Source organism: Phoca vitulina, unplaced genomic scaffold (genome assembly GCF_004348235.1).
Source record: "Phoca vitulina isolate PV1807 unplaced genomic scaffold, GSC_HSeal_1.0 scaffold100, whole genome shotgun sequence".
Taxonomy (NCBI): Eukaryota; Metazoa; Chordata; class Mammalia; order Carnivora; family Phocidae; genus Phoca; species Phoca vitulina.
In genome coordinates, this window is record NW_022589803.1 from 2,285,201 (window position 1) to 2,309,269 (window position 24,069).

Consider the following 24,069-nt stretch of genomic DNA (forward strand, 5'->3'; position numbering starts at 1 on the left):
AAAGAACAAAGAATCCAATCAAGAAATGGGCAGAAGACATGAACAGACATTTTTCCAAAGAAGACATCCAAATGGCCAACAGACACATGAAAAAGTGCTCAATATCGCTCGGCATCAGGGAAATCCAAATCAAAACCTCAATGAGATACCACCTCACACCAGTCAGAATGGCTAAAATTAACAAGTCAGGAAATGACAGATGTTGGCGGGGATGCGGAGAAAGGGGAACCCTCCTACACTGTTGGTGGGAATGCAAGCTGGTGCAGCCACTCTGGCAAACAGTATGGAGGTTCCTCAAAAAGTTGAAAATAGAGCTACCATGTGATCCGGCAATTGCACTACTGGGTATTTACCCCAAAGATACAAAAGTAGGGACCCGAAAGGGTACGTGCACCCTTTATAGCAGCAATGTCCACAATAGCCAAACTGTGGAAAGAGCCAAGATGTCCATCAACAGATGAATGGATAAAGAAGATGTGGTATATATATACAATGGAATATTATGCAGCCATCAAAAGGAATGAGATCTTGCCATTTGCAACGACGTGGATGGAACTGGAGGGTATTATGCTGAGCGAAATAAGTCAAACAGAGAAAGACATGTATCATATGACCTCACTGATATGAGGAATTCTTAATCTCAGGAAACAAACTGAGGGTTGCTGGAGTGGGGGGTGGGGTGGGAGGGATGGGGTGACTGGGTGATGGACACTGGGGAGGGTATGTGCTCTGGTAAGCGCTGTGAATTGTGCAAGACTGTTGAATCTCAGATCTGTACCTCAGAAACAAATAATGCAATATATGTTAAGAAAGAAAAAAAAAAAAGGAGAAGAATGTAGCAGGAGGGGAAGAATGAAGGGGGGGAAATCGGAGGGGTAGACGAACCATGAGAGACGATGGACTCTGAAAAACAAACTGAGGGTTCTAGAGGGGAGGGGGGTGGGAGGATGGGTTAGCCTGGTGATGGGTATTGAGGAGGGCATGTTCTGCATGGACCACTGCGTGTTATGCACAAACAATGAATCATGGAACACTATATCTAAAACTAATGATGTAATGTATGGGGATTAACATAACAATAAAAAATTAAAAAATATATTGAAAAAAAAAAAAGTTGGATGCTTAATTGACTGAGACACCCAGGTGTTCCAAAGATTTTTTTTTAAGTGAGCTCTACACCCAACATGGGGCTCGAACTCACAACTCTGAGATCAATCGTATGCTCCACTGACCGAGCCAGCCAGGCACCCCATCCTGGAGTCTTGCCTGAAATCTGATTATTGGGGAAGCCTATGTTGGAAATTTGCCAATACCAGGTGTGGTGGGGGGCAGGCATGGACATTCTGAAATGGGGTCTTTCCTTGGTTGAAGGGTTTGGTGCCATGGGATGAGAAGACAAAGTCCTGGGGCATTTTTCAATCACACACAGACACACTAGGGCTCCCAGTCCTTGGAGTGTTCAGTAAAATCATGTACCCAATGAACTATGCTAGGTTGCTTCAATAATTGGCATCCCCCCCACCAAAGTACCCACAAGGTGAGGACACACACATCAATGTCTGTGGCAATAGGGCGGACCAGTTTCCAGGCCACACTCATTTGATGAAGCAAGGGAAGTGCCAAGGTCATGGCCATGAATGCTGGGAAGGGTGGGCAGGATGTGTCCATTTCTGTGAGTCTAGTGGATCCCATATAACAAATTACTAGTTTGTGGGGGGTGATGAGATTTACTGGCCAATCAGGGCATCTTGGCAGCAGTTAAAGTTAATTCAGAGCCAGTATAATGCAGGTGCAGAAGCCAGGCAGTGCCCTTTTTCCTGGCCTAAATCCAAAATTGTTCATTAAATGTTGAAAATTGGATGGAACCAAATCACAGACCTCTGTTTCAGTTTCTCCTTCTGTGATGGGGAAACTGAAGGACTCCACAAAAATCTGCTTTTTGCTCCTAATTCCTGCTTCTACTCTTGCTGGGACCTGCAACCGCACTTCACACAGGCCTCAGAATGCAAATAGTGTACGTCCTTGTAAGGGACGAGGTGTTAATGATTTCTCTAGAACAGATAACATCTAAGAATGGGACCAGGTGAGAATGACCAGGCAAAGCCATCATATGTGCATTCCAGATCACCGGTGCTTGACATCTCGTCGCCAGGACCCCCCTGATCCGAGGAATAGCACCTGGGCCCTTGTCTTTTTTCTAATCAGTTCCTGGATGCCTGAGAAGACTCACGCATCAGACCATGATCCTCAATAAGAAGGCCCCAGACCCCAAACCCCAAACAAAGACGAGGCTCATGCTTCTTTCCTTCCCTAGTCTCCCAGATGCTCTGTCTCTATCTGCTCTCTCTTTATCGTCAATAAATTCAGCTCTCACCTCCTGCTGGCTTGTGTTTGATTTCCGTCCTGCATGAAGCCAAGGACCCTCTCGGCTGGTCCTGAGGGTCCCCCTGTGGGTCCTCGGACCCAGCCTGCTGGCAAAACTTCTCCCCTTGCAGAGAGTGTGTGTGGTCTTAGGATATACTTCAGAGATATCCTGTAGCTTCTATAGTTCCCTTAGGATGTGCTCATGGTTGTGGGCTGCCTCTTCCAGTCCATATTGTCAGTATTAGGGCACCCCCTCCACCAACGGTGATGACTACCCTGTTGACTTTAAGGGCCCAGGCCTAACCTGGGAGCTGAGATGCCCTTTAGCACAATTACTAAATGTTGGTCCATTTTACAATGATCTCCATTGGGTTATGGTGTCATCGGGCCCTTTAGAAAGGCCCCAGGGTAAAACATTCAGGTCAAGTTTTTTAAAAAATAGAATTTAGGGGCCCCTTGGTGGCTCAATTGGTTGGGCATCTGCCTTCAGCTCAAGTCATGATCCCAGGGTCCTGGGATCGAGCCCCGCATCGGGCTCCCTGCTCGGCAGGAAGCCTGCTTCTCCCTCTCCCACTCCCCCTGCTTGTGTTCCCACTCTCGCTGTGTCTCTCTGTCAAATAAATAAATAAAATCTTTAAAATAAATAAATAATAGAATTTATTTATTTTATTTTTAAAAGATTTTATGTCATGATCTCAGGGTCGTGGGATTGAGCCCCTAGGTTTCTCCTCTAGTATAAAGGGTCAGGGGAAGGTCTCTTACTCTGTGAGCGTTGGGTGTGTCTCAAGCAGGCAGACGCTTGTTCTACAAGGTGCTGATACCCTGGGTCATATGGGACCATTGGGAGGGCACTGTGGGGACAAGCAGTCACCAGATGATGTGCTAGGGGCCACAGTCTTAAGAGCAGATGGCTCATTGCGATGCTTCGAGGCCAAAATGCCTTTGCATCTACTGTATGGAGATCCTGATTCTTAGCACAATAGGTGAAAATGTGCAAGGCATTCCATGGCACAAACCCTTAGGGAAAATGGCCCCACACGTTTTCCCCTGAGCCCTCCTAAAGGGCTGGAGGACACCTGGGCAGGAAAGCATTGACTCAGCAGGCCTGGGTCGCTCAAACCTGCACATCCCAAAGAAAAGCCTTCCTTCAGATCATCTCTGAGCCCTTAGATTGTTCTGCGGGTCAGAGCGTTCATGTATGCCTGAGGCCTTGGGCTCTGTGTCCCAGTTTGACCAGAGAAGTTTATCCCAAGAATGCAATTTATTGTGAACGTGTGCTTTTGCTCTGGAGTGGGAGGGGAAGGTAGGAGCTGGAGTCAGTCCCGTGGGTGCTGTGTGCCCCTGGCCGCTAAGGCTTGCTGTGCTTTCCTAGTCAGCAGCCTTTGCCCATGTGGTCACATGTTGCTGGGAGATGAGCATGGTCCCGTGCAATTCCACTGCAGGGGGACACCAGGGGGTGCGCCCCTGGCCTCTCCTGGCTGTTGCCCCCATGTGCATTTTTCCTTTGCACATTTGAATCTGTATCCTTCCACGGTAATCAACCGCAACTCTTTCCGAGCCTCGTGAGTCCTTCTTTTGATCATCAAGCCTGAGGGGGTCCTGGGGACCCTGACACAACTCACCATAACTCAGTGGGGATCATTGCAAATGGACCCACAGTGACCATGAGTCCTCTGCGGTACAGCTGCAGATAAACATGCTAAAGGGCTTCTCTGCTCCCAGATTCACCCCGGGGCCAATAAAGCCAACGAAGTGATAATCGCCACTGGGTGCACGCTGAGAGTGGTGCTGTTGATTAGACTCCCTGCAGAAAGATGTACCCTACCAGGGGCAGGGGAGAGGACTCCCCTGAGAACACCCCAGAACCACCCCCAAAATGATCTCATAAGGGGAGGAAACTGAAATGGAAACAGACATCTCCGACCTGACTCAATTGGAAATTCAAAATTTTACTGAAAGGATTTACACAATTAGAGTATGAAAAGGGTGCCAGTTGGCTTTTGTGCCTAAATGATACTGGCTTGGAATTAACTCTAACTTCTGCTGAGACGGGCCGATTGGCCTGCAAATCTGTGGTCCTCGAATGAGTAATTATGGGCTCGTGGGACTCGTATGGACACAGCTGTACAATTTCAGTTGGCCCCAGCACTCATAGGCATGAGCAAGGCATCCTTTTCCTTGCTCTAAAAGGTATGCATGGCATGAAAAATAGCCCACCCTAATTCTAACCCCAACTCCCACCCCAGCCCTAACCCTCACCCTATTCCCAAACCCCCAAATGCAACCTGAACCACAACCCTACCTGGGGTCTCGCGTCACCTTCCGCGGCCCCCATCCTGACTAGCACAGTCTCTTGGACCTCTGGTGCCCTGGTGGCGCAAAGGCCGACTCTCTTTTGTCCCACTGCCCTCATTCTTAGCTGGCGGTCTCTGCCTGTGGCTCCCACTGGTACCGCCTCCCTGGAGGCAGACTGGCAAGGAGCGAGGCTTGCTGCCAGCCCCCGGGGTGGAGGGGGTGGGCTTGGCTGGGACCAGGTGTGTGCTCCTGGGCTCCCTCCTGTCGGTCACATCACAGCTTTGGTCAGGATAGGAACAACAGTGTCATTCTGGAGAAGAGCTATAGGAAGAGCTATGGACCCTATATTTTGCTCTATGTACAAAATAAGTATCTGTTGTTTTAACAATTCACATTAAGTCAGTCCTAACTCATCATCTAGAAATCGGTAGCATCTGGTGCATCTCCTTGCAGACATCCTGTAAATTGGGATCTTCTATGGGTTCCATCCCAGCCACCATGCCATGTTCTCGGGGAGGAATCCCACCTCCATTTCACCTTTTTTTTGAGCAAGCAGGAGAACGATCCTAGCAGTGGTGTCTAGCCGCTGAGAGGAGCTGAATTTGGGGCAACGCTTCCTGCTGAGTGCAGGAGAAATTCCCATCCCAGGTTGTTCACTGCCAGGCAAAACCTGAATGAAATCTTGGGTTCCCTGTTGAACAATTCTGCTTGTTGCACCCAAAGCCCTAGAGAAGTGAGTTCATGTGTAGTAAATGTAAATGCACCCCTGGTGAATGGGGTTTATTTTAGTAATGCAGAGAAGATAGAATGTTAAAAAAATCTTTTTATAAATCCAATTATATCTTCATAACAAGGTAGGAAACCCATAGAATCATTTTTGAGGTATGCCAAGAAGGTGTTTGGTAAAAATCAGCATCCAGTCCTGACTTTTTAAGTCTTAGCAAATCAGGTCTATAAAGATAGTTCATTAATGTGATAAACAAGCAGTCATGGCCAACAGTTGGCATTTCACCTAATGGTGAAAGAGCAGATCTGTCTCCCTTCAAGTCAAGATAAAGGTCCAGATGCTGTGCCAGTGAGGAATGAAATAACTGTGAGGAATGACAAATGGACTTAAGTTGTTTATTTTCTTATGCACAAGAACTCAGAAAGTTGAATGTTGGTGGCTGAAATAGCTGCTCAAAAATTTCTTCCAAGGTCTAGGATCCTTCTATTTTTCCATTTCACTACATGTGACTTTTGTCCTCAGTTATCTCATGGTTACAAGATGGCTACTATACCTCCAGGCATTGCATCCAAGTTCTAGGCAGGAAGAAGGGGAGGGGGAGGAATACAAAGCAAAGACTTTCCCCAAATCTTAGCAGATTTCCACCTGAGCCTTGTTGTTCAGAACTGGGCCATGTGGTCACCCCGGCTGTAACAGGGTCTTTAGAGGTCAAAGTGTTTTGAGGTGACACACGTTGGTCCCCTACCCCAAATAGAATCTGCCACAGATGACCACTGCCACCAACACTGAGTGCTGTTCTGGAAGCGCTAGCCAACCTGGGTTTTAAAAAGAAACAAAACAAAAGGCTATCTATATGAAAAGGAGAGGCAAGCTTTTTATTTCCAGGTTATATGACAGATTACCTAGAAAGTGCAATAAAATAGTAAATTGTTAGAGACCTAGAATAATTCAATGAAGTTGCTAGATATAAAATAAATATACAAAAAGATATATACAATCAATAGTTGTCCTACATAAAACAGAAAGACTCGACTTAGAAAACCCACAAAATTAGAATGAACTCAAGAATAAACATATGTATTGAACATATATGTAAGAACACCTACGAAGAGAAAACTATACGGCTTTTCTGATGGTTAGAGGCAGATTTGAATGACTGGTGCTTTGATTGAATGTTATATAGAACTGTTGGAATTCTTCACACACTAGTTAATTCTAATCAAAATCCCAATGAGGTGTGCAGGGGCAAGAAGAGGTTGAGCTCTGAGAAAAAGAATCCTGGGTTATCTGGAAGAACAGATTTTTAAAAAACCCTTTAAAAAGCCTACTGAAAATACTGTCCTGGTCAGTCCTACTACATATAAAGTGAATTATGAAGCTACAAACAGAAAAGAGAGGTCTAAGGAACAGTGAAGAATGCCATTCTAGAATGATGCAGGGACCTGCATCCCAAACAGATGGATGTAAGAGTTAAATGCAAAATATGGAACCAAAAAAGGATTTAAAGAAGGGGCTTTCTAAGGGCCAAGGAAAAATATAAAGAAAAAGACCAAAAAGACTCAATTGCACAGAATTTGAACATCTCTGTACATTAAAAATGTGGTAACAAAGATAAAAATGTATGTGCCAAGGTGCTATGTGTGTGTGTGTGTGTGTGTGTGTGTATAAGAACAAAGAATGGAATAGACAATTCATACAAAGAGAAGAAAAAGGTCAAAAAACATGAACCAGTTAACACTCTTGATGTATCAAAATGGTAAATACAAAAAGTGGAGATGAAGCCAAGTATGTGCAAGGCTGCAGGGAAAGGGATGCTCTTGGGGCCCACGTGGGAGAATTAAGAATGTCGTGCTGGGTTCGACCTAGAAACAGCTTTGCAATGTTTGTGAACTCTGCCCATGAACTCCACTTCTCAGAATTCATTCTGAGGAAGTGATCAAAGGGCAAAATGGCGTTTATGTTCCAGAATTATTTATAGGTACAGATAATGATGTTCAACAATAAAGGAACAGACCAATCCTGATACAATGAGAAGACAGAGAAAGATACAGCCATCAATAATGTTTCTGAAAAATATTTTGTAATGTGGAAAATGCTCACCATAAAACGTTACATGGAAAAAGATAAAAATAACATGCAGAGAATGAATCTAGTTTTGCCTTAAAAGCAAAGGCATGGGGCGCCTGGGTGGCTCAGTTGGTTAAGCGACTGCCTTCGGCTCAGGTCATGATCCTGGAGTCCCTGGATCGAGTCCCACATCGGGCTCCCTGCTCGGCAGGGAGTCTGCTTCTCCCTCTGACCCTCCCCCCTCTCATGTACTCGCTCTCTCTCATTCTCTCTCTCTCAAATAAATAAATAAAATCTTTAAAAAAAAAAGCAAAGGCATATTCTTTGTGCACAGAAAAGAACCAGAAGTAAATGCACCTCTGGCGGTGGCCTATGAACTAATACTGAGGAGTACTTTCATTCTTACAATTTCCTGAATATTTTTCCAAATTTCTTCAGCACATACATATTGCTTGTGTAAGCAGGGAAAAAAAAAGTTTATATGTAAATGAAAGAAAGACATCAAGTCTCCAATGAAAAGAGGGGGAAGGGTATATTCAAATTATTTTCAAGATAAAAGACCAAGAATCAAAGCATGTTCAATATCCAACCTCATTAGTTATTGAAGGTGCAAAGTACGGTGATAATAAGGTGCCACTCAGCTGAGTACCTAGAAGTACTCACTGCAGGGCCGACAGCAGCCACTGTGTCCAGGGCCCCACAGAGATGTTTTCATTTTAAGTTCTTTTGAAGTAAGGAGAAAAATGAGTGTGATAATGATGAACTAAGCCCAGACTGTATTTGTCTTTTACAAATGCAGCTGTACAATAGGACTTTTCCTACTTGTCAGATAAGCAACTGTGACTGCCACGATGAGACCCCGGGGACCGTGTTATGGGAGGCCGGCTTGCACACTCTGGAGGAATGCAGTGGGGTGGCAGGTGCCCAGAAGCATCGCTGTGTGGTCACCGTGCCCTGAACAAAGACTGTCTGGACACCCAGCTTTGAGCAGGGAGGCCCCCGTCTCTGGGAGATGCCATGCGGGGGACGTTCCTACCTGACCACTATTGCTGACGATTTCTTCCTAATGAAATGGTGTGACTTTACACACCATCAAAACCATACAAAAATGATTCCTGAGGTTGTTCATTTCCTTTATCTCAAAATTTTCACTTTTAGAAATCTAAGAAAACGCTAAAGAAGTATAATGCAAAAAGATGCTCTATGAAGAATGGGTTATAACAGTGAAATGATCTATAATAGTGAAAACATGGAAATAACCTCAACATCCAACAAAAGAACATCTAATGGATGTCCTCCACTGAGAATTGTAACTCCAGACAGTTCAGTTACGTGGGGAAAAATTCTGCTATGCAGCTAGGTGGAAAAAAAAGATTAAAATGATATATACACTATATTTGCAGTAATGTAAAAATCCATTTTGAAACAAGCAGAAGGTAATGTATCAAAGTGCGAAATGCAGTTTATTAGGAATTATGGGGGTCTTTTTCCTTACTTCCACATTTCCCGAAATGTAGTTATTTTGCTGCCATAATTTAAAAAGTATACTAAAAAGCATTTCATAAACTATAGCTCTCTATATAAATGTAAAGTATTATCACTGAGAAAGCAGCTTAGACTTGCTTAGGACTGAGCAGAACGAACATTAATTCCAGATGAAACCTGCCCACCGCTGCAGAGAACACGGGACAGGCTCCATGGAGGGGCTCCTCCCACAGGGCTGAGCCGGTGAGCTGAGCTCACTGGAGCAGAGGGAGGCCCTGCAGGGTGAAGGCGCGCTTCTAGACACATCTATCCCAACACCAGACCCTGGATGGACGCCGAGCACCCACCTGTGTGCTTGCCATTTCCCAGTGGGGACTAGATGGCCAGGCCCGATGCTGGCATGTCAGGACCCGGCGGCACCGAAGCCGGGCCATGCTCCCGAGGCAGAGGTGCTGTCACTACCAGATGACTCTGCGGTAGAGCTGCTTCAGTGAGGTGAGTCCAGGAAATCTGCCTTTTCCTAAACACTCACCATTCAAGATCATTCTCCCCTCCTGAAATATACTAACGTTCACTTGGAATACTGTTCATAACTCTTCTGTTTGTTTTTATTATCATCATTATCATTCTAAACATAACCGTGTACAAAGGAAATTCCTGATCGAGATCATGCCAGGAGCCTGTCCGAGGACACAATGATCAATATACCTTCTTTCTGTCTGCAGGAAAGACCTATTCTCCGTGTCAGTGTCTTGCAAGCTCATTAAGGAAAGCAGGACGACGGGACATCCTCAGATGGCCCTCGGCTCTTCTCTCCTACAGTGGAATGCTCGCTGGGGTGGCGATGACCTCTGAGAGAGTTGTCCCAGCGCGTGGGACATGGGCACAGGCGGCAGGGCCAGTCTCTACTGTGGAGGCACGGGCAGGCTGTGCATATCTGAGCTGCTGTGCTTTCTAGGGAAGGAGCGAGGCTGAGGGCAGCACATCGCACTAATTTCCAGGCTCGCTGCCCAGCGGTGAAGTCCTGCCGGCTGAGGGCTGCACTGCACACAGGAGCTTTGCCACGTCCAGGGCATCAATCGGATCCACGCCGCTCACGCCCGCGCCCCCCGCGCCTAGCAGGCCTCCCGGCACGTAGTAGGTGCTCAGCAGGTGCTCGTTGAACTGGATGGCAAAGGGTTTCTCCTCACTGTGTCTTCTCTGGTGTTCCATGAGGTGGGCGCTCCAGCCGAACATTTCCCCACACTCGTTACATCTGAATGACTTCTCCCCAGCGTGGATCTTCTGATGTTTGATGAGACAGTGATTCTGGCTGAAGGCCTTGCCGCACTCGCCACATTTGTAGGGCTTCTCCCCAGTGTGGATGCGCTGGTGCACGATGAGGGACGAGTGGCAGCTGAAAGCCTTCCAGCAGCGGCTGCAGTCAAAGGGCTTCTCCCCGGTGTGGATGCGCTGGTGCACGATGAGGTAGGAGTGGGAGCTGAAGGCCTTGCCGCACTCGTTGCACTTGAACGGCTTCTCGCCGCTGTGGATGCGCTGGTGCACGACGAGGTAGGAGTGGCAGCTGAAGGCCTTGCCGCACTCGCCACACTTGAACGGCTTCTCGCCCGTGTGGATGCGCTGGTGCAGCGTGAGGCGCGAGCGGCTGCTGAAGGCCTTGCCGCACTCGCCGCACTTGAACGGCTTGTCCCCGTTGTGGATCTTCTCGTGCACGGTCAGGGACGAGTGGCAGGTGAAGGCCTTGCCGCACGCGCCGCACTGGTAGGGCTTCTCGCCGGTGTGGATGCGCTGGTGGCGCGTCAGGTGCGTCCTCTGGTTGAAGGCCTTGCCGCACGCGCTGCACTGGTACGGCTTCTCGCCCGTGTGCACGCGCAGGTGCATGTTGAGCAGCGAGCTGCAGCTGAAGGCCTTCTCGCAGGCGCTGCACTTGTAGGGCCGCTCGCCCGTGTGGATCCGGTGGTGCACATTCAGCGATGAGTGGCAGCTGAAGGCCTTCCCGCACTCGCCGCAGAAGAACGGCTTCTCCCCGGTGTGGATGCGCTGGTGCTCGATGAGGTTGGTGCTCCAGGTGAAGGCCTTGCCGCACTCGTGGCATTTGTAGGCTTTCTCCCGGGCGTGCCACCGCCGGTGCAGGGTCAGGGACGAGCTCCGCCGGAAAGCCTTCCCACACTCGCCGCACGCCAAGAGGCCGGCCCCGGCCGCCGCCCCCCGCTGCCGGCTCGCCGGTGGGTGTTCGCCGCGCTCGCCGGACTTGCCGGGGCCTCTCCCCGGGCCCGCGCTCCGCTGCCTGGGGGCCGCCTCGCCGGACTGGAGGCTGTCGGTGGGCCCGTCAGGAGGGTCTCCTTGGGCAGGAATGGTCTGGGGGGTGAAGAGGGTGCACCCAGGGGGGAAATCCTTCTCCGAAGCCTTGTGGCCGTGCCAGCGCCCCTCTGGGGGAGCGTCCCCACTGCTGCCTGGTGCTGACCTCCGCAGCGCAGCCTCACCCCGCACGGGAGCAGCTGCGGGGCCCTCGCGGGCCTGCCTGACGCCTGGACCAGGGCTCTGGACCCTGGACCGCCCCAGTGGCTCGGTGATCGGCTCCTGGCAAGGCTCTTCCTTGTAAACGCCCTGCTGTTGACACGACCTGTCCTTCACCCCAGGCCCGGGCTCCCCTTCTATAAGAAACGGGAAATGCAATCTTCCGTAAGCAGGCAGAATCCTGCCACTAGAGCCCAGACTGAGGTCGGACAGGGGCTCCGATAAGCACAGAGAAGAGAGGACCCGCCAACAGCCAGAGCGCCCGAAGGCCCGAGGGCCAAAGCCAAGGGGCACGCATCTCGCATCTTGGGTGAGATGGACCGCAAGCCCACAAGGGGCGGGGAGGAGGAGGAGCCGGGGAACTCCAAATCGAGCCAGGGGGTGAGGGACGGAGCAGGGCTCATGGGGTCTGGCAGTTGGACATGACTTATTGAGACATCAACTGAGAGACGGCTGTGTGTTGGAACTGGGTCGGGGCTGGGCGTGAACACGGGGTAAACACAAGTCCAGAAATGCTAATTATATTTAAATTCTCCCTGGTGCCAGGAGGGAAGAGACTGCCCCCAGACCGCCTCTCTTCGGTCTTTCCTTCAGAACGCTTGCAAACTGTAAATGTGTGCTCTAGCCCTGAGATGTATGTACATTTCTTTAAAAGCTAAATTTATCTCTTGTCAGCTTCACATCCCTGGAGGGCTGTCCCCCTCTGAGTCACCTCTGCGAACTGTGATCCCCACCTCTCTGCACCCCCAGGCTGACTCTGCCTTCTTCTCGGTGAGGGAGGCCCTGGACCCCAGGTCCACACATACTCCCCGCCCCTGTCCATCCAACAAGTGCCACTTGTGAAATGTTTCCAGAGATATAGACATGATTTCTGTCTCCTGCCAGTTGAAGGCAGATGTCTTTGCCTGTTTTGCTCACCGCTGTATTTCCAGCAGGGTTCTCCACATGCCATTGGTGCTGTGTGTGTTGAAGGAAGGAAGGGAAGCAGGACCACAAGGAGGCGGGGTGGGGGGTGGTCCTGTGAGGCAGGAGTCTGCATATCCTTCCACTGTGTCCCCCACTCACCTGAATAAGCCCCTCCAGGGACTTCTCTGGGCATCTGCCACGGCTCCTCGCCTCGTTCCAGGTGGGAGATCACATCCGGCTTACAGACTGGGGGTCCTGCTTGCAGGGAGGAAGTGGTGTGTGTGGTTCTGTGTGGCTCCCCAGGGTGGGGCTGTCCGGGCCAGCACCCGAGGTGTGTGCCATCCCCAGGGATGGGGGATCTTACACTCAGAACCCAAACTCAGGGGTGCACTCTGAGGACCCCATAGGTACTGAGGCCCTGCCCTGTCTCCCTCGGAAAGCTCCAGAGCAGGCTGGGCTCCCAGGCCCCTGTCCACCCTCTCCCTCTCTTCTGGCTCCAGCCCGGGACCAGCCCCACCTCAGGCAAGGATGCTGGCAGTGACATGCACTGCCCAGCCCCAGTGTGAGTGCAGCAGCCACATCTCCCACATCCTGCAGGGCCTGCACCAGGGCCGGCACCGGAGGGAGGCTTGGTAATACCTATGGCATGGCAGAATGGCCAGACTGCACACTGGGCTTCGAGGAGCTGTCTTACCCAGGGAAAGAAGGTTCTGGTAGTTCTCCAGCATCACGTCACGGTACAAGGCCCTCTGAGGGGAGTCTAGCTGGCCCCACTCCTCCTGGGTGAAGTCCACAGCCACATCCTTGAAAGTCACTGATTCCTGGAATGACATGCACATTCTCATTTGCCCAGGACGGGACTGATTCGGACTGTGTTCATGGTTCCAAGGGAGCCACACGTCGATTGAGGACCTTAGGAATGAAGGGTTAACCTCTGGTGACCTTCTCCTGTGTATGGAAGGTTGTGCTATAGGCCATCTATCATACAGCCCCAACATACACACCACGCCGGGGCCGGGACTCGCCAAGCGGACCCGGCCTTCTAGACTGGGAGGGCCAAGCTACCCGGCCAGCCTGGGTGCTGGTGCCTCTGTGGGCTGGAGGCTGCTGTAAGTTCTGGGTAAGATGCTATGCTTCCCAGGGTTAAGAATGTCAAACTTAAGAACTTAAAAGAATAGTACAAAGAACCCAGAAGCCCTATTCAAATCTCACCATCGCAAAAGGACCCTACTCTGGACAGGAAGCCATTACCACACCCTAAGGAAGGAAACTCTGTACTTATCAGCAAGTTCTGTCAGCAAGAGAGCAAGGGAGCCACTCTCAGTTCTTCCTGCCTGCGTCCCACACCTTCCCATGGGACCCCTGCTCCCCTGCCCTCCCTGGGCCCGTGTACTGACCTGTGCCCACCCTCCCCAGCCCTGGTCACTGACACTTGCACGCACTCCTGTTCTAGAACCCCAGGCTCTTCTGCTGCCCGGGGCTCCTCACCCACTCTGGAGCCTCCAGGCTACCATCCCCAATGTTCCTCTTGCTCTCCATGCTCCAATCCCACCCTGGGTCCCTCTTGCCAGCAAATAAGCTCTCAAAACCCATCAGGGTGCCGACCTAAGGTGGCAAGGGTGGTTCGCTCTTTAAAGATGTGGGTGCCATGGCAGCCTGGCTTAAATCGTAGACAGGGCATTACATTAGACATAAGAATGAAGAATAAACTAAGCAGGGGAGGCCTGGCTCCCACCTACCTGTTTGCTGGGAGTGACTGGCATGCGGCCAAGCTCCCAGGGGTCACCATGTTTCTCTGGAAACCCTGGGTCTGCATCAGCACCCATGGTCAGGCACGGGGGTGCGGAACGTCAAGCCTTGAGAGGACTTGTGACTACCAGGCAGTCAGGAAGAGTGGGGAAATCCTTTGGGGTCACAAGAGCTTTGCCCTTTAGCTCTAAAAGTGGTTTATACTTTTAGATAATTCTCAATGTTGCTGCAGACTAAACTGTGTCCCCCTGAAATTCCTATGTGGAAGCCCTCCCTTCCAACGTGATTGTGTTTGGAGACAGGGTCTTTAGGAGGTAGCTGAGGTTACGTGGGGTCATAAAGGTGGGCCCTGATCTGACAAGCCTGGTGGCCTCCAAGAAGAGGACAAAAGAGATCCTCCCCCCACCCCCAGCCCGTGCCTTCTGAGGACAGACCACCTGAGAGCACCATGAGAGCCAGGTAGACAGCTGCAGCAAACCAGACCCTGCCGGCACCCTGATCTCAGACTTCCTGCCTCTGGAACTGTGAGGAAATCAATTTCTGTAGTTGAAGCTGCCAAGTCAGGGTATTTTGTTATGGCAACCCATGCTAAGACAAACACCAACATAAAACAGGAGGAAAGATAAAGCCCCTCTTTATACCACACACAAAATGCAACTCCAGGTGCAGCAAGGATCTAAATGTGGGGGCTTCTGGGAGACAATTCCCTAAGTCCCTGGCCGGTATGACAGCAAACCCGGAAACCAGGAGAAGATTTCCATTTGCTCTATTAAAGTTTACGTTTTCCTTTTTTAAAGATTTTATTGATTTGAGAGAGTGAGCACGAGTGGGCAGAGGGGCAGGGAGAAGCAGAGAGCCCGCTGAACAGGGAGCCTGACTCGGGGCTCGATCCCAGGACCCTGGGATCATGACCTGAGCCAAAGGCAGACGCTTAACCAACTGAGCCACCCAGGTGCCCCAAAAGTTTATGTTTTCTGCAGGCAACACTTAACAAAATGCTAAGAAAAAAGAAAAAAAGAAAATGGGCATAGAGTATAAGCAGACGATTCACAGAAGACTGGCAAATGATTAAGAAGCACATGAAGAGACACTCAATCACACTAGACATCCCGAAATGAGAAAACAGAAAGATACCATTTCACATGTAGCAGAGAGGCAAAATGTTTAAAGCCTGGAAATACCAAGTGTGGGTTGGTCCATGGGGAAATGGGATGGTCTTACACCGTTGGGACAGGGGTAAGGGGGACATCCATTTTGGAAAGCGAAACCTATTCTACTATCTCTAGGAAAGCTGAGAGAGTGTGTTCTCTGTGTCCGAAAGCCCACTGTGAGATTCCTATCCAGCCTACAGTGGCTAAGGAAACACTGGAAACATGCTGCAGCCCACTGGTAGGGATGAATACACAACAGGATACAGTGCAGCAGTGGAAACGAACACAGCAGAGTAACCTGTCCTGTGGGGAGCTATTAAGAGTGTGGCAGTGGTTCCAAAAGCAGGCTGAGGAGAACTATGCCCACCGTGATATGCATCTAGGTCTGCTGCCTGGTGGATAAGGGCACAGGCTCCGAGCTCAGTGGCCCATGTGGGCTCCCCACTCTTGCCCTTACTAGCTCTATGAGTCGGGGGTGCCTCAGTTGCCTTGTCTGCTAATAGTCCCTGGGTCATGGCATCACTGTGAGGATCCAGTGAATTACTACTATGTGTGAAGTGCTCATCTGAGGGGCTGGTGGATGGCAGGTGCCCTATGGTGTTTGCTGTTAGTCACTGTCCTCTGAAACTATCACAGACTGAGGAGGGCAGGAGAGAAGGGAGATGTGGGGGAGGATGCACCTGCCTTTACCTGCAATGTTTCATTTTTTAAAATGATTTGGAACCAATATGACAAAAGTTAGACATTAATTTTGCAAAGTAGGTACATAGAAGGTTGTGCTTATTCTGTTTAAATGTTTCAGAATCGTAAAAATAAGAAAAAGCCACTCAAGGAGGAAGAACTGCAAATTTCCAACGGACTATGAGAAGACTAATGATTTCTTGTCAGGAAAATGTAAATCGAAACAAAAATAAGGTCATGTGTTTTCCCTAATCAGAGTGAGTAGCACCAATGAAAACCTAGTATCCCGGCCACGAGGAAGCATTTTTGGTGGAGTGGGAATTGTTATACCCTTTGGGTCCTCACATGGCAGAAACAAAAGTGCCTGCACATAAGGAAGCAAATGCAAGGCGGGGGATCGCGGCACTGTTCTTACCCCAAACCAACCAACCAAGGCATTAGGACAGCTGGCTAAGTTAGGGTACATGCACACAGGCCAGCCGTGGAAAATAATGCAGCCAGCCAAAGATAGGCGCTGTATGTTATGCTAAGGGAAGGAGGCCAGAAGAAGGCGGCTACATACTGTGTGATCCCATTTATGTGAAATGCCCAGAATAAGCAAATATAGAGAGACAAAAAGACAAACTAGCAGTTGCTGAGAGCTAGAGTGACTGCTGATGGGCACAGGGGTTCTTACTGGGCTGAGGAAATGGACTGTGGTAACAGTTGCACTACCCTGTGAACGCACTCAAAACCACCGAATTGTACGCTTGCAAACGGTGGATTTTATGGTATGTGAATTATACACCAATTCGAACAAAGGGTAGCACTGGAATGTACACAGTACAATCCCATTTTTAAAACGACACGCTGAAGCCCTGTGTCTGTGTGCTCTGGGATCTGCGTACGTGAACCAGGGGAGAGATGTGGAAGAGTAAATGTCAAAACTGAGGACACTGGATGCCTCTGGGAAATGTGACCGTAGGTGCGGGGAAAGGAGATTAGTAACAGACTCTGCTGAGGAATTTTGTTACACAGCAAATACCAGTTCTGTAAATTTTCAAAGAAGAAGGAAAATCAAAGCAGAGCAGGGATTAGCTGTACCATTTTGGTCCGGCCGCCTAGTTTCCTCGAGCCTCAGTTTCTCCAGCTAGGGAAAGGACTGGGAGCAGTGGGGCCTCCTGTGGTTGAGGAGAAAATGAAGTGGGGTAGAAGTATGCCAGTCTTGGGTCCCAAGGAAAGGACCCAGCATCTGTGAGTCCCCACGTGGCTGTCTCCTAGCCCTCTGGCTGGGCACACCAGGAGGCTGGAGACCCTGCCCCCAGCCCGATGAGAAGAGAACAAAGAGTAGTCTGTGCCACATCCAGAATCGTGACAGGAAGGGGCAGACCACAGCAGAGAGGCTAAGGGCCCAGAAATGGGGTGAGTTGGGCTTTGGGAGTACAGTGAGCTGAGGTGGCCAAGCTGTGCGTCCTGAGACTTCATGTTCTCGGAGCTCTGGCGTCAGAGGAGGAGGAGTGGGAGGTGCCGCTCTGGCCAGAGTTGGAAGACAGGTACTCCAGGGTGAGGATGCTTGTATTCTGCAGCAGGATGGACAGAGGGAAGGCAGGAGAGAGGGACAACAGCTTCTGAGTGTGGGCTGGAGGACTGAAGCAGCAGCCTGGTCAAAATTGGCTTTCCTGTTCCAGACACAAAACAGTAACAAGGACCAGATTTGCCCTCTTACCTCAAACAACTAGTAAACTGGGCAAAACGTATAAAACCATGATTGATTTCAAGACACTGGCCAAGCTGCAGCTCAGAACACAGACCACTGAGAGAAGGGAAACAAAATGAGCCCTACAACCACCCCATCTTCCTACCTGGAAGGTTTCCAGACGGCAGTGCGGGCAGGTGGAACCCAGACAGAACCTGTGGTCTCACCAAGTTGAAGAAGAACAGAGTTTAGGGAGTCCAGGAGATTAAAATCTCCAGGGCAACATGCCAGAGCAGAAGGAGTTTCACAGACTCAGATCTCTGGATCCACTTGAGACCGACTGAGGACCAACAGGCATGTGCCTGGGAAGAAACACCCCCAAACCAGACAAAGAAACACCAGAAAGAAGTAGGCAGAACAATCATTAAAACTCACACAAGGCTGGGAGTGGTTTATGTTCTGACCAGCCAGAGTAGAACGTCCTCCTGCTATACGGGCACTGAGTAAAGTCCCCAGGAGAGGACAGCTTCAGTGGTCTGACAAAATTAGCCCAAGACTAAAGACTTCACTGGCCCCACTTTTTTTTTTTTAAAAAGAGTATATTTATTTGACACAGAGAGAGAGAGAACACAAGCAGGGGGAGTGGCAGGCAGAGGGAGAAGCAAGCTCCCTGTGAGCAGGGAGCCCGATGTGGGGCTCAATCCAAGGACCCTGGGATCATGACCTGACCCGCAAAGGCAGACACTTAACCAACTGAGCCACTCAGGCGCCCCCTCTGGCCCCACCTGAACAAAACCTAAAGAAGAAGCTTTGAAATGATCCAACTGATACTAAGTAATTTCAATGCATCCCAGAACAAATTCCTGAAATATTTAAGGAATTCCAAAAAAAGCCAACACTCAACAAAGTAAAATTCACTCCAGCACCCAATAAAGTAACTAAAAGGAAAAAACAAGTTAATAAAATCAGAAAAATTAAGAGTATACTAAAACAGGGGCGCCTGGGTGGCTCAGTCGTTAAACGTCTGCCCTTCGGCTCGGGTCGTGATCCCAGGGTCCTGGGATCGAGCCCTGCATCGGGCTCCCTTCTCTGCGGGGAGCCTGCTTGTGTTCCCTCTCTCACTGTCTCTCTCTGTCAAATAAATAAATTTTAAAAATATTAAAAAAAAAATTAAAAAAAAAAAGAGTATACTAAAACAGTATTTGTTTACCTCAAAAGAATGCATTAAGGGAGAAACAGAAACAAAAGAAACACAAGACATATAGAACACAAATAACAAAATGGCAGATGTAAATCCATCCATATCAATAATTACATTAAATGTGAATGGTCTTAATACTCCAGTTGGAAATTAGAGATTGTCAAATTGAATTTAAAAATTAAGACCCAACCATACATACATCAGCTATAGAAACCCACTTTAAAAACAAAGAGAAAGGTAGATTAAAAGGGGAAGAATGAGAAAAGATATAATCTGCAAATACTAATCAAAAGAAAGCTGAAGTGGCAATATTAACATTAGACAAAGCAGATTTCAAAGCAAAGGACATCATCAGAGACAAAGAGAGGTGTTATATAATAATCATTACATGATTATGTAATGGTCATTACCACAACAGCAATTCATTAAGAGCTCACAACAATCTTAAATATACATGTTCCTACTAACAGAGCTTCAAAATACATAAAGCAAAAACTTGATAGAACTGAAGAAAAACAGACAAATCCACTATTATACTTGGAATTTCAACAGTAATCTCTCTCAGTAATTGATAGAACACATAAGTAAAAAATATGTAAGGATACAGAACAATTGATTAACACATCATTCGACTTAAGGACTTAATTGACATTCACAGAACACTCTAGCTGACAAAAGCAGAAGGCACATTCTTTTCAAGTGCATACAGAACATTTACCAAGATAAAACACATCCTGGGCAATAAAATAAATATTAGTAAATTTGAAAAAATTCAAATCATACAAAGTTCCTTCTCTAACTACAACAGAATTAAATTGGAAATCTATAATAGAGGGGCACCTGGATGGCTCAGTCATTAAGTGTCTGCCTTTGGCTCAGGTCATGATCCCAGGGTCCTGGGATCAAGCCCCGCATCCGGCTCCCTGCTCCGCAGGAAGCCTGCTTCTCCCTCTCCCACTCCCCCTGCTTGTGTTCACTCTCTTGCTGTGTCTCCCTCTGTCAAATAAATAAATAAAATCTTAAAAAAAAAAAAAAAGAAATCTATAATAGAAAGATATCTAGGAAAAGATCCTCCAAATATTTGGAAATTAAACAACACATTCCTAAATACACATGGTTGAAGAAGAAATCACAACAGAAACTGGAACTATTTTGAACTGAATAAAAGTGAAAATACAATATAAAACTTGTGGGATGTAGCTAAGGCAGTGCTTAGAGGGAAATTTATAGCATTGGATGCTATATGAGAAAAGAAGAAAGGTGTCAGATCAATATCTGAGTTTCAATTTTAAGAAACCAAAATAAGTAAAGGAAAGAAATAATAAGGATCTGAAATAAATGAAATAGGAATAGAAAAGCAATAGAGAAAATCAATGAAACCAAAAGATGGCTCTTGGAAATAACCGATAAAATTGATAATTAAATATACATTTACTATCTGACTCAGCAATTCCACTCAGATGTTCATTCAAGAGAAATTAAAGCACATGTCTATATTTGTACTCAAACATTTATAGCAGGTTTACTCATAATAGCCAAAACTTGGAAACAACCTAATGTCCCCTAATGAACAAATTGTAAATACCCATACCCAATGGTGTTTTGTGCTGAGCTGTGATCCCTCCAAATTCATATGTTGAAGCCCTAGCCCGCAGTACCTCAGAAAAATGACTATATTTGGAGATAGGGTCTTTAAAGAGATAATTAAGGTAAAATGAGGTCATTATGGTAAGTCATCATCCAATAGGGCTGGTGTCCTTATAAAAAAAAGGAAATTTGGAAGCCAGACATGTACAGAGAAAGACCATGTGAAGACACTGGGAGAAGGTACCTTCACAAACCAAGAAGAGAGGCCTCAGAAGAAACCAACCCTGCTGACATCCTGATCTTGAACTTCCAGAATTGAGACAATAAATTGCTATGGCAGCCCTTGTAACCTAATACAAATGGTATATTACTCAGCAATAAAAAGGAACAAACTACTGATTCACATAAAGACATGAACTCAAAAGCATTATGCTAAGTGAAATTAGAAACCAAAGACTATGTGGGGCACCTAGCTGATTCAGATAGTAGAGCAAGTGACTCTTGATCTCAGGGTTGTGGGTTCGAGCCCCACATTGGGTGTAGAGATTACTTAAAAATAAAATCTTTTTAAAAAGAAACCAAAAACTACATACTATATATTTCCATAAGAAATTCTTAAAAAGGCAAAACTGTGGTTGCCAAGGAGCAGGGGGAGAGGACAGACTGCAAAGGGGCATGAAGGAACTTTTTGGGTGATGGAAACATTCTAGTTTATGATTGTGGTGCTGGTCACACAACTGTACACATTTGCCAAAACTCATCAAATCCTCTACTTAAAATCAGAGGACTTTACTGTATATAAATTACACCTCAATAAATGTGATGCAAAAAACCCACTGGATTTCAGGGAGATGAGAAGGTGGGTGTGATGACACATGCTGAGAACATGCCCATAACTGAGGCATGCAGGAATGAAGCATAATGGTCATGGTGTTGGCAGAGGAAAGGAAAAACATGGGCAGAAACAAAGCTCCAGAGATGTCAGAATGTGGTGCTGGAGAAAGGGGACTATCAGAGGCTACATGGCTTCTGTGTGGGGGTGTCAACTGGGAAGGGCAGAGTAGGATCTGAGTCTTGCACAGGCCTGTCTGGGGATTATTCCCACTGGGAGAAGCCCATGTCCTGTGAATCTTCATTCTGTAGGATAGGAAACAAATTCCAGGGGGCAGGTATGGGAGTCAAATGCAGATGTGTGGTAATGAAACTAGTGGGGAAATCAGAACAGATTGTGTGGGATGTCCCAGGAGAGCAAAACACTTGACTGTGAGTCTGAGTGGGACTGCCAGGCAAGAAGAATACTCAGGAGAGGAGGACCAGTTACTCAAGGATCTAAGAAGCTGATCTTTTAGGAATAACACCTATGCACAAGAAGGATACCACCTTGAGGTAGTCACTTACAAGCACACACACAGACACACATGTACTTTTTGCTGAATCATTTGAAGGTAAGTTGCAGACATCATGACATCTCACACTATGGGCTTCACCTTGTATATCCTAAGTATATTCTCTTGTCCAATTACAGTGGGATCATCACACCCAAAAAATTCAATGCTGATAACATATGATCTAAGATAAATCCATTTTCAAATTTCCTCAATTGTCCCAAACTGCCTTTGATTGAGTTTTTTGGACCTGTGGCCTGTCAAAGATCATGTACTACATTTGACTGTCATGTCTCTTGAGTTTATTATAGAATGACAGACCATTCCAATACATTACAGAAGCTAGGCACATCTCATAATGTTTTATAGTTATTTCTATTTTTCTGTAATCAGACCCCTTTCAAGTGGGAGGTTAACAGAATCACAAAATCCTGAGTCAAAGGGACCCTCAACCCTCCAGACTTTTTCACTACTGCAAACTCTCCTTATCAGCTGTACCCTTTTAAATACTGTGAGGGATGGGGGTGGTTTAGGTGGTAGAACAAAATGAGAAACAAGACCCAAAGTCTGTGAAAGGAGGGATTTGGGCCCTACTTAGCTGCAGAAGTGGCCCCAAGGCCAATTCCTTATTGAGCTCCCAGATCCTCTAAAACTCCAGGTTTTTCCTTGACAGCCCCATTTCAGGGTCCCCGCACAGAGGAAAAGCACACAGGGATGCACCCCCTACCATCACTCTTACCCTGGTGCTGCAACGCAGCCTTCCTTCAGTGCTTTTACACCCCCCTACCTGATTCCATCCCAGAAAACTCCCCCAGATGAGGACCATCCCCTAGGCCTGCATGTGGAGATGACTGAAGTGATCTCATGTGAGCTGTCATCTACGTGCTCGGGTTCCACTAAAACCATTCCTCACAGCTCCTGGTATAGTGTTTCGCAAACAGGTCCTGGGCAAACGACCCACCCATTGGGCTGAACAAGGCTGCAAGGGGCACTCATTTCAAGGGCACACCTGGACTCTGTTCAATTGGAGCTGTTCCCATGCCCAGAGCTTCCTGAGGAAGGGAGAGCAGGCCCCCAGATTGGGGTGTGTGTGTGTGTGTGTGTGTGTCTTCGGATGACTGAAAATCCTGGGCAGGGGAAAAATGCCAACCCTTTTCATAAAGAAAGAGATGTTCAGAAGGAAGAAAAGACAACCACTCACCTCGGAACTGGCTTCCGGGAGACCCTGACCCAATTTATCCTCTGGATTCTTTTTGAGGGTAAGAGCAGGCTCCTGAGAGGGCAGAGCTGGGGAGAAGAAATGAGTCAAAGGGGCTGTTCTTCCCATAGCTACCAGGTGCATGGCTGAGCTAAAGCCCACTCCACCCCTGGCATGGGGATCAGAGGAGTCAGGAACCGTCCCCCGCAGGTGAGGTGGGGAGCGAGCCCCAATATCTGGCACAATCTGAAGGAAAAACTGCCATTCCCTTCCTCTTCAGCATGCCTGAGAAGTGGAAACAAACGGGTGTGCACGGTAAGAACGCAGGAGGCCTGACTTTGTTAGGTGCTTCTGGGAAACTAGCCTGACCTCTCTGAGTGTCAGTCTCCTCAAGCGCAAGTCCACAGACCCACTGACTAGAAGAGCCAACTGTACCTGTCTCCTGAGGCTTCGGGGCAGGGGTCTCCATGGCGCCCCTCGGCAGCGTTCCCCGGAAGCGTGGGCAGCTCTGCAGCCTCCTGGGCCCCAGGCCAGGCCCAGAGGCGCGGGTCCTGCTCCTGGGGCTCAGGGACAGCCTGCAGGGGGGCCCCGGGGGGTCGCACACGCAGTCCCCGCTGCACGGTCACGCACGCGAAGCCCCCTGCGGACCCCCCACCGCCAAGGTCGGGGTCAGGCAGGCTCAGCAAGCGCCCCACACCCCAGGCTGAGCTCACGCCCCATCACCCCCGCCCCACGCAGCCCGTCACACACTCCGCCCGGGACACTGCGGGCCGGGACCAGGGCCGGCCTCAGGCTCAGCCGTCAGGAGCCAGGGGCCGCAGAACGCGTCCGGCAGACAGGCCCCGCGGCGGACGGACAGACCGACCGACGGTCGGAAGGATGTGCGAGCAAGAGGACCGGCCTCCCACAAAAGCCCACCGACTGCCACAAAGGAGAAACCCGGCGACCGCTGCGGGAAAGTGCGCCTGCGCGGACGGGCGCGAACTACAACTTCCGGTAGTCTTTGCGTCGCGCTGGCGCGGACTCCATTTCCCAAAGGGCGTCAGGGTCCCGGAGCAGCCCTTGCGCCCTGACGCAAACG

General features: G+C 48.6%; 1 protein-coding gene across 3 annotated transcripts; it reads right to left on the bottom strand.

Annotated features, from left to right (window-relative positions):
- Positions 1-7,700: 7,700 nt before the first annotated feature.
- On the bottom strand, positions 7,701-24,015 carry ZNF74 (zinc finger protein 74). 3 transcript variants are annotated; one of them, XM_032397598.1, is made up of 5 exons: positions 23,424-24,014; positions 22,992-23,077; positions 13,056-13,182; positions 12,521-12,616; positions 7,701-11,592 (listed from the first exon to the last, which is right to left on the bottom strand). In XM_032397598.1, the coding sequence occupies exons 1-5, from the start codon at positions 23,455-23,457 to the stop codon at positions 9,929-9,931; spliced, it is 2,007 nt and encodes a 668-aa protein (XP_032253489.1). In that variant the 5' UTR covers positions 23,458-24,014; the 3' UTR covers positions 7,701-9,928. The 3 variants fall into 3 exon arrangements, with proteins under 3 accessions (XP_032253489.1, XP_032253488.1, XP_032253487.1); XM_032397597.1 differs by having other exon boundaries at positions 22,992-24,015; XM_032397596.1 differs by lacking the exons at positions 22,992-23,077; positions 23,424-24,014 and having other exon boundaries at positions 13,056-13,745.
- Between the last annotated feature and the right edge of the window lie 54 nt (positions 24,016-24,069).

Excerpts from the sequence above, each read along its gene's own strand:
- ZNF74 (XM_032397596.1), bottom strand. The coding sequence starts at position 13,359 with ATGTTGGGGCTGTATGATAGATGGCCTATAGCACAACCTTCCATACAC. Across the intron at positions 12,617-13,055 it reads CCAGAACCTTCTTTCCCTGG|GACCCCCAGTCTGTAAGCCG; the intron begins GTAAGACAGCTC and ends CCCTGCAAGCAG. Across the intron at positions 11,593-12,520 it reads CCCTGGAGGGGCTTATTCAG|AAGGGGAGCCCGGGCCTGGG; the intron begins GTGAGTGGGGGA and ends CGTTTCTTATAG.